This window comes from Marmota marmota, unplaced genomic scaffold (genome assembly GCF_001458135.2).
Source record: "Marmota marmota marmota unplaced genomic scaffold, marMar, whole genome shotgun sequence".
NCBI classification, from domain to species: Eukaryota; Metazoa; Chordata; class Mammalia; order Rodentia; family Sciuridae; genus Marmota; species Marmota marmota.
Genome location: NW_026000169.1, coordinates 8504376 through 8522108, shown reverse-complemented (window position 1 = coordinate 8522108; position 17733 = coordinate 8504376). Strand labels below are relative to the sequence as shown.

At 35.2% G+C, this 17733-nt stretch overlaps 1 protein-coding gene across 2 annotated transcripts in view; it reads right to left on the bottom strand.

Moving 5' to 3' along the window:
- Positions 1 to 17733, bottom strand: part of Slco1c1 (solute carrier organic anion transporter family member 1C1) — a 51912-nt gene that overhangs the window by 9450 nt on the left and 24729 nt on the right. For both annotated transcript variants that reach the window (XM_015498216.2, XM_015498217.2), the window contains exons 10-13: positions 14733 to 14928; positions 10424 to 10589; positions 7346 to 7530; positions 5577 to 5641 (exon numbers count right to left, since the gene is read on the bottom strand). In XM_015498216.2, the coding sequence (XP_015353702.1) occupies positions 5577 to 5641; positions 7346 to 7530; positions 10424 to 10589; positions 14733 to 14928 (612 nt within the window). The remainder of the gene's footprint in view (positions 1 to 5576; positions 5642 to 7345; positions 7531 to 10423; positions 10590 to 14732; positions 14929 to 17733) is intronic.

Sequence of the window (17733 nt, the reverse complement as noted above, 5' to 3'; positions counted from 1 at the left end):
GGAACTCGGCCGCCCCGCGCTCGGTGTTCTCTCCGATAAGATCAGGTTCTAAGAAGCACCCAGGCGCTGAACCCTAGCACTCTGTCTGCAAGCCGCAGGCGAATTGCAGCCTGAAATTACCTGATCTATGGCTGAATGAGCTGCGGTCAGTCGAAAACAGGGGAGGTGACGTCAGTTTACCAACATGGTGGCTGCTGGCCTCCTCTGTGGTCTGACCGGTGTGGAGAACCGAGATGGACCGCTTCCTTCCCCCGTCTCGAACCCAGAATTCAGCCCTGAGTACGGTGCTTGCGCGGCTGGCAGAAACTGCAGCACTGTAACCCTGCGTCTCTATCCCAGCGCGCGCTGCAGACTCTAGCCGCGGGGCGATTTGCTGAATAAGCAGTGTTACCCTCCGTGCGACAAACCTCTCGCGTTTGAGTCCCCGTAGCCGATCCTCGTGCGATGGGAATCCTTCCTCCAGGTTCCGGAGCACCCCACTATTGCTGGAAATTCCTAACAAGATATCCTTTAGCCATCCTGACTTGTCATACTCCCACACAGTGAAGCAGCACACGGGGGCAATGCACTCCCCTCGCCGCCATCTTCCTTCCTAATTGTAACCTTAATGCTACGTGTATATTTATAAATATTCATATTTGGTTTTTTCCTCATTTCTGACATTTTTAAAGCCAGTTATTTTTCATGGATTAATTTTTTGTGAACTAGGATGCTTGATTAGAGTATTTTAGTTTTGTATTCTCTTACTTTATTTTTGATTTTTTTAGTTTTTATTTTATATATGTATATATTTCCCCTACTGTTTCCCTTGATCCTCTCTTTACTTCTGCTAACAGCCAATCTCTATTGTTCTCTCCTTTATTCCTCCTTTAATTATTTTACTACTTCTCTCCTGCTCTCCCATAATCATCGTACCCTATGTCACTTCTTCTTTCTCCCCATCCACCATTTGAAATTATAAACTCTTTTGCAAACTTGCTGTTTTTACTATAGGCAATAACTGATCATATTATTTCTGTTTATTGTGATAATTAACATTGTAGGCATTATAGTAGAAACCATTTGGCTCAATGCTGTATATTGTTTGCATTGGTGATGGTTATTATTTTTCTCCTCCTGAACAGTGAAGTACTAGAAACATTCAGGGAAACTACAGGTCCAGAGGGTAGAAACTCTATTGCCTCAGATCCATACTACTAGATGGGTAGACACATAAATAACATGAAAAACAAGGGAACAAATTGCCCCAAACAAACCAAAATAATCCAATAACAGAATCCATCAACACCACATTGGAAGTAGAAGATATGTCAAAATATAAGAAGTGAAAGATCACTTCAATAAAGAGGCAGAGATTCTGGTGGCGGGCAGGGGGGGCTAAGCAGAAATTCTTGAAATGAAGGAAACAATAAGCCAACTTAAAAATTCAGTAGAAAGCATCACCAACAGACTAATCCACTTGGAAGACACAACCTCAGGCAATGAAGATAAAATATATAATCCTGAAGATAGATTTGACCACAGAGAGAGGATGTTAAGAAACCATGAACAGAACTTCCAAGAACTATGGGATAACATGTAAAGACCAAATTTAAGATTTATTGGAACAGAGGAAGGCATGGAGATACAAACCAAAGGAATGCACAATATTTTCAATGAAATAATATCAGAAAAAATTCTCAAATCTAAAGAATGAAATGGAAAATCAAATAGAAGAGGCTTATAGGACCCCAAATGAACAAAATTACAACAGACCCACACCAAGGCACATTATAATGAAAATGCCTAACATACAGAATAAGGAGAATTTTAAAGACTCTGAGAGAAAAGTATCAGCCTATGTATAGGGGGAAAACAATTCAGATCTCATCTGATTTCTTAACCCAGACCCTCAAAGCTAGGAGGTCCTGGAATAACATATACCATGCTCTGAAAGAAAATGGATGCCAACCAAGAATCCTATACCAGCAAAATTAAGCTTCAGATTTGAAGATGAAATAAAAATCTTACATGATAAACAAGAGTTAGAAGAATTCATAACTGGAAAGCCTACACTATAGAACATTCTCAACAAAATATTCCATGAAGATGAAATGAAAAAAAAAAGTGAAAACTAGCAAAGGGAGGAATTACACTAAAGAAATAGTCAAAGGAGAACCTAATTCAAATTAAAAACTAGAAATAAACCCAAATAACTGGGAATATAAATAATATTTCAATAATAACCTTGAATATTAATGGCCCAACTCATCAATCAACAGACACAAACTGGCAGACTGGATTAAAAAAATAGGACCCAACAATATACTGTCTCCAAAAGACTCACCTCATAGGCAAAGACATTCACATACTGAAGGTGAAAGGATGGGAAAAAAACATATCACTCATGTGGATTGTGAAAACAAGAAGGGGTTTCTATCCTCATATCCGATAAAGTGGACTTTAAGCCAAAGTTAAGCAGAAGAGACAAAGAAGTACATTTCATACTGCTTAAAGTAATTATACTTCAACAAGACATAACAATCGTAAATAATTATGCCCCAAACAATGGAGTATCTACATATATCAAACAAAACCTTCTCAATTTCAAGAATCAAATAGACCACAATACAATAATACTAGGTGACTTTAACATGCTTCTGTCACCATTGGATAGATCCTCCAAACAAAAACTAAATAAAGAAGCTATAGAAATAAAAAATGCAATTGATACTTTAGACTTAACAGACATATATAGAATATTTCATCCATCAATGACTGAATTCACTTTCTTCTCAGCAGCACACAGACCCATCTGTAATATAGACCATGTTATGTAAGCTATCAGATATGTTGGCATACAATTGTACTATTACCTTAATATTACCTTTTAATGTTTATAGGGTTATTTTAATAGCTCTCTTTCCATGGATATTAATTTTTGTGTTCTTGCTTTTTCCTTGATTAGACTTATTCAATTTTTATCAAATGTTAGCTGTATTATTTCTTCTCTATTTCATATATTTCTTCTCCCTTATTTTTTCCTTTTTACTACATAATTTGAAAATAATTTGTTATTCTAGCTTCTTTCTGATACAAGTACTTTAAGTTATAAATGTTCATATGAGTACTGTTTCATCCAAGAGATCTTGATATTTTAAGCCTTTAATGTCACTTAGTTCAAAGCACTTATTTATTTTTCTTGTGCTTTCTTTCTTGACCTGTGAGATATTTATAAGTGTGCCATTTTATTTTGAAATAGTTGACATGTGGGGGTGAGGCTCTATATATCTTAAGGTGATTGATTTCTAATGTGATAAATCATGCAGGAATCACAGTCTGCATGATTTCATTTTTTTAAAAAAGCAATGGAAATTCTTTTTAATATTGATCATGTTGGTTGCATACATGTCAAATTGATCAAACTGCATACTTTAAATATGTGCATTTTATTGTTTTTCAATTTTACCTAAATAAAGCTATGGGGGGAAAAAAGCAAACTGATAATTCCAAATGATGGAATATTCTATAAAACAACTGGCTTTGCCTCTTTTTAAAAAATGAAGGATTTTTAGAGACAAAAAGGTAACTAAATACAATGTGTGGCCCTTGATAAACTCTCAATCAAAAGCGGGAAAGTATTATAGATGTTATTATTGTTACAGCAAAAGAAATTTGAATGTGAAATATATCATAGGCAAAGTATCATATCAATGTTGGGTTTCTTACTTGCCAAAATGGTACCGGGGGTATATAAGACCATGTTTGCTCTCATAGGAGAATACAGACTGAGGTCTTCAGCAGTGATGTGTCAGAATGTCCACTACATATTTACAAATGATTCAGCAAAATATATATATGATGAAAGAAAGAAAGGTTAGTGTCTTTTTAACACATATGATGAATCCAAATGAAGGCTATACAGGCATTCATTATAATTTTTTAAAATCTTCTTTAGAAGAGTTTTTCACAATAAATAATTGGAAAACATGATAGAGGGAAGTAAAACCTATAAATTAAAAGAGATTTAAGAGTTATATCAGCTAAGTTCAATGTGTGAACTTTGTTGATTCAAATAGCATGTATAAGGAAATATATAATTTTAAATAGCTGAACATTAAGTATATATTCACTGATACAAAAAAAAGTTATTTTTAAGCTATGATAATCATTAGACCAAAGGAAACCATTGTGTTTATAATTAGAAGTACACACTGAAATTTTTATGGAAGAAATGAAGTTAGGTGGGACTTCTATCCCCCCTCACCTTTGGTATCAAGGATTGAACCCAGAGGTGCTTAACCACTGAGTCACATCCCCATCCCTCAGTTTCACTGAGTTGTTTAGGCCTTACTAATTTGCTGCATCTGGCTTTTAATTTGTGATCTTCCTGCCTCAGCCTCCTGAGCTGCTGGAATTACAGGCACGTACTACCACGCCAGACTTAGCCATTTTTCTATTTGGTTGTTTGGTGGTCTTTTTCTTAAAATTTAAATCTCTTTATAATGGAGATATTATATATTTGTTATATAAATTACAAAACTTTCACAGATTATCATTTGTTTCTTGACTCTGTTTACTTTTTGGCATTTTCAAATATTATTATTATCACATCATTTTTATAAATCATTTCCTTTAGTTAGAATTGTTTTTACTTTGTAGGTTACATCTATAATCCTAAAGACAAATAGATACTGAGATCAGTTCCAGCCAGGGATACACATCAGGCTCAACATCTAATCTCTTCTAGAGAATCTCTGTTTTTATATTGTAGAACTGCAGTGAGCCATGAGGGCACTACCTTCATGTTTGTTTCTTTCCCAGTTTCACTAGGATTATATGGTATCTTCATACCCAACCATTTGATATCAAGATCTATGTAAACCAAATTTCAATTTTTATAAAGCTTCAGGTTTTTCTTCCTATATAGTTCTCTTTTGTCAAATTTCAGAGGAATGTTTACAATTATTTTATTTTCTTCTTTAGACTGTGAACTCTTTAAGGACAGAAATCTTATCAATTTCATTCACTGTTTTATTTGGGTTTTAACCAATGCATATTAAAAATTTGCATAGTCAGAAAAACATTCAATTATATTTTAAAGAATTGTCTACTTAAATCCCCTTGTTTTCTTTAAATGATCTTGCTAACTAATGTCATATCCTAGGGATGAGCATTGAGAGCAGTTCAAAAGGATTCTTTCCATTTTAATAATTGAAAAAAAGTATTTTTAGTCTTCAGCCTTTTTTGAGTAATATTTGGCTTTCTCTCTGAGGGCTCTCTCATAAGGTCCATGGATTTTATGACGACAGAAAAGTGTTGGAAGAGTGTTAAACAAAAACTGTGATTCCTTTCACAAAATCTCTATTTTATCTCTAGGATAGCACAGTACCCAGTAAATATTTCTGGGACACAAGAAGAAAGGGGTCAAAGAAATGAAGGAAAGAATAAACAAAGAAAGGAAGAAAAGAAAAAGAATATAGCCTCAGCCACTTGTATTATTTAGCTATGCATGGTAATTCTCTAAAAATATTCAGAAAAGTCTTCAAAATATACTTATGATGAGCACCCTAAATTAGATCATAGATTATACTTACCAAGAACTCTTATTGCTAAGGTGTAAATACCCAGGGCAAAAGACTTAAGTTGTGGCTTGATGCACCTGAAATCAACAAAAGCACTCTTACAAATGAATAAATAAGACCCATGAAAACAAGTAGAAATGTTAATGACCTTAACATATGCAAAATGATGTTTAAGTTCAAGCAGCATTTGTAGAGAACCCACTAGGTGCCCACATGGAGAGGATGAAATGTGTAAAAGCTGTGTTCCGTCATATGCACTGCTTCAGTGAGTTTAGAGTTACTATTTCTAGAAGGTAAATTACCCCTAGATGACATATTCTAATGGCATTGGATAAAGTAAAATCATAAGCTTAATTAGCAACACAGCAAAGCTCAGAAAAAAGAAATTTTCCCTAAGAAATTGCAAAAATTTGAAGCAATAATAAAAGATCAATAAGCTGTCACTAGGTTTTGTTACTTTTGATCTAAGAGCACAGGGCCAAATTGATCAAATTTGATAAGTCACTACTTCATGCCAAACATTTTTGCTAAATAATGGGGATCTGAACTCATCAGAAAAGTACAAGAATACATAAAACAACAATAACATCATTAATATGACGTTATGACTTTATTTGACCTGTGGATTTTAATAGTAGTAATCATAATGATGTATAACCACTATGTCGCTAAATACTTCCAATAAATCACACCATTTAGTTTCTGCTTTAAAAGAGGCACACATCATGATTGTTCTCCTTCAGTCCAAGACAGTCCTTCTAACATAGGCATTCACCATGGTTCATTCAAGTGACTCCTTTCTACAGGAAGCAATCTGATTTTCACTTGGCCCAGCTAACGACCTGGCACAGTATTAGGTGTTAAAGAAGTAGCCACACAGGTATGAAAACGGAAGGGCAAAGCTTGTCCATTTCTCAAACTCATGCTCCCAATTTTCAACACAGATATCTCTTAAACCATTGAGAACTGCAAATTTGTAGATGGTAAGCTCTATTTCCTATTTTTCTTTCTTAATTGATTTCCATAATAAAAACTGAGAAATTAAAAACTGCACATAATACTTTTGAAAAGTTTCAGCCTAGAAAAACTTAGTATTCATCCTTGGATATGAGAATTAATTTGAAAACCACTCAAGTCATGTCACAAAAGATTGATTTGCAGTAAATTTGGACTTTTCAACTTATTGTATATGTCCTTTTACATATCAATTTAAAACATGCAAAGGAATGCATCATTATAAAAATAAGGGTTTTATATGCAAAAATGTTTAGGCATTGACACAATATGCATCCATTGGGAATCTCAATGGATTCAAAGCCATGAAATCACCCATAATAATTCCAATAAAATGCAAGAATATGTAGAAAAATCATAACCTATAGATCAAAATAATAAACACAAACATTGTGGTATTAGGTGAACTTTTGAATTATCTTATAAATTATATCTCCCATAACTTGGTAAAAGTGTATTTCATCTAAAACACAATTTATCTGTGCTAGTTAATACTATCACCAACATTAGAAACAACCTACAGTATTTACTGAATAACTACAGTGACAAAGGCACTAACAGTGCTCTAGACCAACAGTTTCCAAACATTTTTTACTAAAAAATTCTGTTCATCTACATTTTGTATAAAAACCTAAAGTGGAAGCCACATAAAAGTGGAACAAGGGTGTGGGGCAAATTCCCTGAAAAGGTTATGAGGTATCATGATTTTCCACAGAAAAAGAATTTATGTCTTACATCAAATTGGTGAGGAGAGAATCAGTACTCACCTCAGAAGTAATATATATCCAGGTATGCCACCTAGGGATAAAGTATAGGAGGTGATGACAGAAATTACAAGGAAATACAGAAACATTCTGGGACATCCATTATCTTTTTGACATCTGCCCACCACGCCTGAAGAATTTCCTGATTTAAAGGTTGCCATTCCCACACAGGTACAGTTATAAAATATCTGCAATACAATACAGGAAAGTCCAATTATTGAGGAAATAATGAAATAAAATCAATGATATTTATTTAAAAAGATTCTATGGTGTAGTATAAATTCATTATATAAAAATGGAAAAAATAGTCTTTTTTATGTGTTAAAGTATATTGCACAAGGGGAAATCCCTAGAGATACGATATTTCAATATCAAAGAGCAGATGGTTGGTCTAAAAAGTACAAATCTTGCAGAACAATCAAGAAAATTTTACTAGATCCAACCGCACCTGACCTCCTTTACTACCACTTCCAGGTCTAAGTCACATTATTTCTTGCTCTGATTATTGCAGTGGTCTCTTTGTGGTCAACCTGTTTCTACTCTTATTCAGCTATAGTCTGTTTTCCACATACTAACCAAAGTAAATCTTTTAAAAAGTGGCACTTGGGTTGCATCAACATCTTCAACCTTTCAGTGGTTGCCATTATACATTTACATGAAATCCCAAATCTTTATAGTTGTTTACACATTCTCCATCATGTTGATCAATGCCCTCCCTGCTCTCCTGTTTTGACCACACATATGGCCCTTGCCCCTGATACCCCCCTCCCCAACATGGAAAGTTCCTTATTGCCTCATGGCCTTGCTATTTCCTCTATCAACATAGTTCCTCTCCAAAAAACTACATGGATGGTACCCTCATTTCAGGTTTCTGTTCAGATACTTAACTAGTGAGCATTTCTACAACCACTTATTCAAAATAGCACCCCCCATCACTCCATCTTCTCAGCCTAACTTATTTTTTTCACGATGCCTATCCGGATATCACCTACTTGTTTTTCTATTGTTAAACATTATTTCCCCATTAGAATACAATCTTGATACAGACAGACACTGCTTTGTTATCAATAGACACCCAGTTGGCCCTTTGTTTTAGATATTTGATAAAAATTGTTAAATAAATGTGCATATTGGGGGAATTTATGTTGGTTGTTAGGAAAAAAATCATAAAATTTCAACTGAAGTTTGACTGAAGAGAGACAACTTTTTAAATCCTTCAATAGTTTATTTCTGTAAAAATCATTTGTAAAATTTCATTTCATTGTATGTATATGTTCTTAAATATATATCATATATATTTATAATTAGTTGTCATTTTTATCACATAAGAGTTTGTGATTTTTTGATAAAGAATTAAAATAAAGCTGACATTTCCTTTTCTAGGAAGAGTAGCAATACAGTTTTTGTTGTTGTTAAGTTGAAAATGTTTGAGAAACTGGGTGTGGTGGCACATGCCTATAATCCCAGAGGCTCAAGGTGAGGCTCAGGCAGGAGGATGGTGAGTTCAAACCCAGCCTCAGCAATGGAGAGGCATTAAGCAACTCAGTGAGACCCTGTCTCTAAATAAAATATAAAATAAGGCTGAGATGTGGCTCAGTGGGCAAATGTCCCTGAGTTCAATCCCTAGTACCAAAAAAGGTGTGGGGGGAGAGAAAATGTTTGAATTGTGACTCCTAACACTCATTAGATGTGTAATACTAGTTCCTTGTATCTCAGTGTCTCAATTCTCACACGAAGAAAATATATAAAATACCCAATTACTTGAAGACCAAAGATTTAAATGTAATTTTGTTTTTAAAAGCACCTATCTTATGCTGTGGTGTGTAATGGGTACTCAAGTTAAGAAAAACTTTTATGCAGTTCTGGGCAAAAGAGTAGTAGCTGGAAGGAACAAATGGAAAGGAAATAGAAGAGAAGATGATGGTGAAAATTCAAATTTCAGACAGGTCAAAGTCTTATTCACTGTTGCAAGAGGCCAATCCTTTCTGATTTGAATAAAATGCCAAAACAACAGAAAAATAATCTGGAAAAAAAAGCAACAAACTTTATCTGCATGTGCATTTATCTAAGCATTTCTATTCAGCTGATAAGCTTATACATGTGGTCCACCCTCAACCCTTTAACACTGCAGATTTCATTAGTCACAAGTGGTCTGACACAATGAGTGTAAGGAAGATCCCATGTTTTGGCAGGAATGTAAACGTGTTTACAAGGGTCACTTAAGATTAAAGAGCATAATATCCTTCACAATTGGTTTTCATTATGAACCAAATGCTTGTCCTAAATTCTCATACTGAAATATTAATGCCCAGTGTGATGGTATTTAGATGGAAGGCCTTTGGGAGGGAATTGGGTCATGAGGTCATAGCCCTCATAAGAGACATCTTGCCCTCCCTCTCTGCCAGCTGAGGGAAGAAGGAGAAGATAACCAGGAAGCTAACCCTCTTAAGGCACCTGATCTGCTGGCACCTTCATTTTGAACTTCCTAGGCTCTAGAACTATGAGAAATGTTTGTTGTTTCAGCTACCCAGTCTATGGTGTATTTGTTATAGCAGTCTGTACTAACAGAGACAGCTTCTTACTGAGATTTCCAGTTCATATCTCTCTTCTATAATGTAGAAACCCTCCATTCTATCCCACCTATCCTTTTCATTACCACACAGATTTCCTTATCTCAGAACTTTCCGCAACTATCAGCCTTCTAAAATAATCATCTCCTGGACCCCTGGGCCAGCACCTCTTGACATAGACTGCCTACTACAGGCTTCTATTTGTCATGCCCCTAAAATCTCCAAGGACTATTGGTCTTTGGGTAAGGAAACTTGATATAATCATAAGATGGGGACTTCATTATTCATGACTAATACTCCTTCTAAGCAAAATGAGAGAAATATACTACTCTCTGTTTACTTTAGATCTACTAGGAATGGTGATGAATTTCCTATTTTCACATGAAAGAGAAAGGGAAGGGTAAGAGCCAGAGCTCCTATTAGTGTGATCTGCTGCTGGGTCCCTGAAGGTAGGGTAGTTCTACAGAATAACAGGCTTTTGGGCATATATTGTGGGGGAGGAGGTTCTTACAACACTCTTTCCAGTCCTGTTGGAGGCTTGACAACCAGCAAGACAAGCTGATGCATATGTGATTCCATTTTCACCACACATAGGTTCCCATTTTGTCTCTGAACATTTGCATCTTGAGTTGCAATCTGAAAAGAGAGCTCGTTCATGATAAGAGACAGGTTTGGTTCTGAAAAGAAATGCAACAGCATAAGTCATTACCTCTTAGCAGGCAGCACCCTAATATTTTCAAAAGTCAATGTTCTTGAGAGACATGCATGATAGTGCTAACAAAGTTGCCTTTTGGAAACACAGTTGTCATCAGAAATGCTAGTGTCTGATACTTAAATGAGTTGACTACTACCCAGCTTCCTCTTGAAAGTTATCTTGAAAGCTTACAAATTCACACAATGCCCACTTTTTAGCTCCAGTTTCCTGCCTCTGGGATCCTCTAATGTGTTTATATGCAAAAGTGCAGGAACATGACTACAAGGGAGGAAAGTAAACTTCTAGAACCATTTATGACCCAATTTCATTGCACTTCAGGTGTGTGTGGGTGGGGGTTTGTTTCTTTCATGAGTTTCTGAATATCAAAAGAATGAACAGTGCTAATGATAAGATGTCAGAAAAAAACAGCCAAACAGTTAGCATCCAGCACACTTTCAGCGTTTGTAGGAGCTACCCATCTACTTGTTGATGTCTTACCAACAATGCATTTTAAGGTCACCTGTCCTTCCTCCTGTATATTCTCCACAGTATGGATCTCTTCCATGTCTGATATCATTCTTGCTTACTGATTACACATGTTATATCAATAAATTATCTGATCATTTAGTCCTAAAATTTTATTTGAAACCTCTTAAATTTTAGCTTTCAGAAGACGGAAGATGGCTATAAGTACGAATAAAACAATATTTACCCTCAAGGTGCTGGCTCTTTTGTATGGTTATTTTGCATATTGATTGGTTTCTCTCTTTTCTTTCCCTTCCTTTTGTTCTATTCTATTCTCTCATATTCTCCCTTCATCTCTATCAGAATTCCCCCTCCCTCAATTTTCCTCATGCCAGGTGGTCTAACACTTTAACTCTTTCTCTTTTGCACTATTTGTAGCCCTCTATTCTTCTCAAAGGACACTACAGCAATGGTAACCACTTATATCTGCTCCCTATGTTACACCCATTGGGTCTTTATAATTCACCTTTTCCTCTTCCATTTTGAATTTATTTATGTCTTTGCCCATCCCTACCCTTGTTTTTTTTTTAAACAAAGATATTTGAGGGACTTATATGAACAAATAACACACTGGAATGTATATTCAATGAGGGTAAGATCCATTTGTTTTATTCGCTCCTTCATCTCTAGTCAAGAATTCCTTGCACATGGTAGGCTAAGAAATAAGAATTATAGGAAGTCAATCATTATAGAAAAACTGTATTTTATTTTGGAGAAGGAATCAGTCATTTGGCCTCAATTCCATGGCCCTCAAACTGCTATGGATTTGATCATCTAAAAATCACTCCAAAGAGTGAAAGGGTATTCAGGACCCCTGGAAAGCCCTACAGGAATATTCAATCCTATTTTCTTCCATAAAGTATTAACTATTAGCTGAGGCTGTTAGTATCTGAAACTATTAAAATTAGTCTTTGAAAGTAAAAAGTCAGGCCACTATGAATACTATGGGGCTGAGACTGTGGAAGGTTGGAACTGGAAAGAAATTTAAAGTAATTTAGGCCAGCCTCTCATTTGACAGATGGAAGGTCTGGTCCAAAGTGTGTAGGTAACTTGCTCAAAAATCACATCATTTTTTGGTGACAAACCTGGAAGTAGAACATTGCCAGGCGCCTTGGTTCTAGGTTTTTATCTCACATCAGGGTTACTCTCATTATTTCAGAAGAATGGTTTCTGTTATTCCCACATCTAAAGCTTGTCTACAGTGTTTTTTCAAGTGTCCATAATCAAAATTTTCTTTTGGAACAAAGCATTGTGGGGCAATTCATGGGAAGCATTATTTTATATTACTGAAAATAAGTTTAAATTTACACCTAAGGAAGAAATTAATCACATACAAATTTTATGAAAAAAGTGTTGACAGGGGAGTTGTAATTCAATATTTTAATTATAAGAAGACTTTTAACAAATATGCCAAAATGTTTAAATACTAATGAAATTTTTCTTTCAAAACATTTATGCTGAAAGGTGAAAGATTTTCCCAGTGATATTGCCATTTCTTTTGGCTGCTTCCAATAGCAAAATAATTCTCAAAAGTTAAGTATTTTCCATTATTGTTGATATTGTAAAACATGTGGAAAGCAATTTCAAAAGAGGAGTTTCAAAATGTTTTAAACAATTACCTTATTGCAATGCAATGCTACTATGGTCTTTCAAAGTGACTGCTTTGAAAAGGCTAATTCTCAAAGAATATACTACCTTTTATTTCTTTAAAAATATATAATCTTTTCCAAGCACAGGGGTGAACATTTTTTATCCCAGCAACCTGGAAGGCTGAGGCAGGATGATCACAAGTTCAAAGCCAGCCTCGGCAAGTTATCCAGGCTCTAAGAAACTTAGCGAGACTTTGTCTCAAAAAACAAACAAACAAAATCTAAAAAGGCTAGGGATGCAGCTCAGTCGTTAAGCACTCCTGGGTTCAATCCCAGATACCAAAATCGCCATCATTGGCAGTAGCAGCATAACCATCTTACCATAATCTTTGATTATGTAAATATACTTTCAATGTAAACCTCAACAGCTATTGAGGTTGCTATCTGTTTATGTTTGCTTATAACTTAGAAAAATATGTTCTTGTAGAAATTACACTAGACTTTGAGTCATGCATGTATTCAAATTCAAGATTTACCATTGACAGACTTTAATTTGGGGAAAATAGTTACAAAGATAACAAAAATAAGCTTATAAAGATGTTTGGAGGATACAAGTGAGAAAATAAAAGTTAGCATGTTTTGTAAAGTAAAAAATATTAATTTGTCTCCCACTGTCCATCTACCCTAAGGATCATAGGGACTGTTAAAGATGACACAGGATTTCTACTCTATCCAGAATCTTCTTGCAATTTAATATGTACAACATTCTTAATCTATGTTGTTGATTACCAAGGTGACAATTTACCCAGTTGAGTCTAACAACACTACTGTAAGAACTCCAAGAAGACATAATTTATGGACTTCAAACTGTTTTTCCTGAACATTTTGAATGGTAAAAAGTAAAACTTGTGCTCAGTCAACAGAAGAAACCAGTTCAATGAAGGCAACAGAAGTCAGAGCATAAAGACAAGACAGATAAGCATGGAAGAAGGAGTAGGAAGAGAGCTGGAGAGCAAGAAGCAAGAGGCCCAAACAGACAGGTTTAGAATAGTGCCCAGAGTGCTTGCCTTGGGCCCCTGGCAAAGGTTCAGGTAGTCAGGCAGATATAATCCAGGAGGTCGGCCTGGTCCATCAAAGGGGCCCAAAAATATTTTTAAACAAATAATGTAAAGATGGGTGAAAGAATAAAGGAAGTCACCTCTGGGAACTTGTGTTAAGAATCAGAGTGATGGGAAGGACCCATAAAGAAAATGGTGAAATAGGAACCACAAGATCTTGCCTTGTATTAAGAGAGTCAGACTCTGGAGACTAAGCAATCTATTCACCCACCATGGATGACAGTGGTACAATAAATATAAATAGTAAATATTCTTCTGATCCACTGTAAGACACCTAGCTGTTGTGGGAATCACTACAGTAGGGACAGATATTGTCTCCTGAAATTCCCTGTGATTTGAGTTCAACAGAGACCATAGAGGATGGCAGAGAGACCAGTCTAGTTACCCAAATTCCCTAAGGGAGGAAAAACAATTGCTTCCAATGGAACACTTACTTTGTGTCAGACGAGTACTAACCACTTTGGTCTACAAGATCTTACTAGGCCTTAGAAAATCTTAACAGGAAATTATTATTTTTATTTTAAAACTGGGGAAATGGAAGCTGGACTGGTTTAAATAATCCATAAAACATCACTCCATTAAGAACGGGCAGAAACAAGATTCAATGTCTGTATTTCCACTATCAGATTGTGTTATTTATCAGGTTGATTTTCTAATGCAAGGTGTGGATTTGACATCTTTTATGTTTCCATAAGATATTCAAACATAAAGGAAATGACAAAATTTTGGTGACAGCAACAAAACAAAAACAAAAGTTTTAAAGTATCACGAGTTATTCCATGATAAAGCAATAATTCCTTTTCCATAGTTGTGATACTTAAAAGTAAAATTACCTTATTTTAAAACTCTAATAAACAAATCAATCTCCTCAAATTGTATGATGAAGAAACATACCCTTGGTAGGAGATGGTCAGTCCAGCCACATCAGAATTTTCACAGCCCAGAGCAAAGAGGGAAAGGAAGAAAAGGTAACCAAAGACAGATGATCCCAAGTAGAGTTTTGCAGCTCCACATACACTGATTCTGAACTTTTTCATGACTATTCCCCCAGAGAATATTCCAAGGGCCACTGCAGGTATGTTGATGAGCCCTGAGGGGAACGAGGAAAATATGTTATTCTGTGAATCTCCAAGAAATCTAAGTGTACTCACATAGATCTCCCAAAAAATTATACCAAAAAAAGAGAGAAATATTTCCTGATGTAATATTAGACTGTTTTGTCAGTTTAACTTATAGAAATATTCAGTCACTATCATTTACTAACATGTATCAAGAGATTTTCATGAAAGTCATGGAGTCAGAGTCTCAGAACTCTTCCTGGTATAATGTTTAACATGGAATAGTAAATGAATAAGTACTGAAATCAATAAATTGATTAATCAATAAATCTATGAATTGATGTCTTTCTGGTCTAACCCCAGAGTTAGTAGTTACAGTCAGGTGGCAAGTATGTGACCATTAATGCTCCTTAAGGTTGTACATAAAAAAATAATAGACACATGGAAAGTAGGGAATTGAAAAAACAGAAGTATTGGTTTCCATTTTCTGGCCCAACAAAATTTATGTATTTATTTTTGTCCAGCTTCTTAGCCCCTTGGTCTGGTCTCCTTTCCAGTAACAACAAGAACACCATATATTTATTTACTTATAATGTATAGTCCACTTAGCTAAGCATTTACTCTTCACTACAAGAGTAGGCATACTATTATCTTCACTCAGAGAGCAGTTTGTTCACTGTCATAGTTAGCAACTGGTAAAGCTAGCTTTGGAAGCAGGGAGTCCAAAGTCAAGGTCCAGGCTTTCTATGACTAGAATATACCACCTAGCCTTCAAGGGATTTGGAAGATAGTGTCCTTGATAAATAGTAAGCAACCTCACTTAGTTATCAAATAAATGGGTTAAAATCAACTCTAGGAAGAGGTCCCACAGAGTGGTGGAGAGCTTGAACCCTGGGAACCCCACTGCTTGGGTTTGGATCTCATTCTGCCACTTCATAGCTGTGCAACTGCAGGTCATTCTCTGAATGTCTCTAAACATGTCTCCTCACCTGTAATGTGGAGTGACTACTTGAGCATCCATTATTTGAATGGGACTGAAGTAGTTTAGATTTTTTTGTTTTTATTTTTTCAGATTTTGGAATATCTGCCAATACATAATGACACATCTTAGTGATGGGACTCGATTCTAAACAAGAAATTCATTTATGTTTCATATACACCTTATACACATAGTCTGGAGGTCATTTTATATAATACTTTAGATGTGCCTGAACTTGTAACTGTGACAGATGCTTAAGGTCAGGCATGGAATTTTTCACTTGTGGCTTCATGTCAGCATTTTGAGTTTGGAACGCTCAACCTTTACATGTTGTTAAGGTAATGAATTGAAATTATTCATGAAAGGTTCTTAACACAATATCTGGCACAATTAAAATTAACTTCTATCAGGTTTACAGAGACATATTGGAAGTAGAATAAAGAATGGAATCTCTGTGCTGGGAAAGACTTGGGAAAAGAGGCTCTTTGGTACCCTGTTGGTTAGACTATAAAAGGTATAACAACAGAGAACAATTTGGCACTCAACAGTAAACAACTTCTCTGCTAATTAGAATTCATTTCTCATACTGTATATCAGTCAACCCTGATGCCCACATTATTTTCAGGTTTTGAGACAATAATTTTTTTTTCGAAATACTAAGAAAAGTTGAAACTTGTATAAATTTTAGCCATCAGACAGGTACAACTACAAACTCAGCATTTGCTGTGATAAACAATCATCTCAAATTCTCAAGCCTCTGACTCACAACCCAGGATGAAATAGTTAAGTGAAAATAAAACACTGACATCTAGTGTTTTATTTTTAATGAGCAACGAGCAAATTTCCTTTCTTCCTTCCTTCCACCTACCTTCTTTTGTTCTTTCTTTCTAAATTGTATGTTCAGCCTCTTAACTAAGTTTTATAGAACCCAAAATATCAAATATATAATTATTATTAGTTTACTATTATATGACTTTATTTTAAAAATGCATTCATCACATGTGGATAGATATTAACACAAGGGTAATTTGTTCCATCCCTTTTGAGATGAGTACGGGCTATGTGAACTAACATTAAAGTGATCATATTAGAAAGCCGCCAAGCTTGAAGGGGGGGGCATGATCACGCAATTGGAGAAATGCTTCTCCAGCTGAACTGATATTTGTGCATGTGGCAAATGAGAGTATTCCAGAACCCCAAAGTGACAAAAGTCAGCTAAAAGGCACTTGATTAGTATCTTAAAAACAAAACAGATAATAGAAAATAATTAAATAGCAGCAGTTACTCATGAGCCAAGTTACTTAACACTAATATTTTATCCTAATTTTTAAAATGTGAATGTGCAGATAGAAACAGCTAGCTCTCCCTCTGTCCCAGGTTCCATTTCCTCTGGAGCTAAGTGATGTACCATGATTTTTAAATAAAAAACTTATTCATCATTATGCACACGCTAAGGTGTGTCCTGCCATTGCAATCCCTGGGGAGAAGATGGTCTTCTTCATTTTCCTTTTTCTTTTTCATGATTGACTTAGATGGGGTTTGGGAAAAATAATTCTAAAATGTTTCTTCAGGTAAAATGGTCAATAATAATATGAAACAATAATGTTAAAGCAAAAAAAAGTTTAGTAATCGAACCTTTTATCATCTAGAATTTTGGAGAGTAATCCAAATTTGAAGGGTTGATTAATTTAGTATCTGCTAAGTGCCCATTATCAGGGATCATTACAGGAAAATTATATCTCTAAAAGTACAAAATATGCTTTCCTCTCTCAGAGATAGATATATGAAGAGGTTTTTTGTTTCATTTTATTTTTTTCTTTTAATATTAGAGATTGAACCCTGGGGCACTCAACTACCG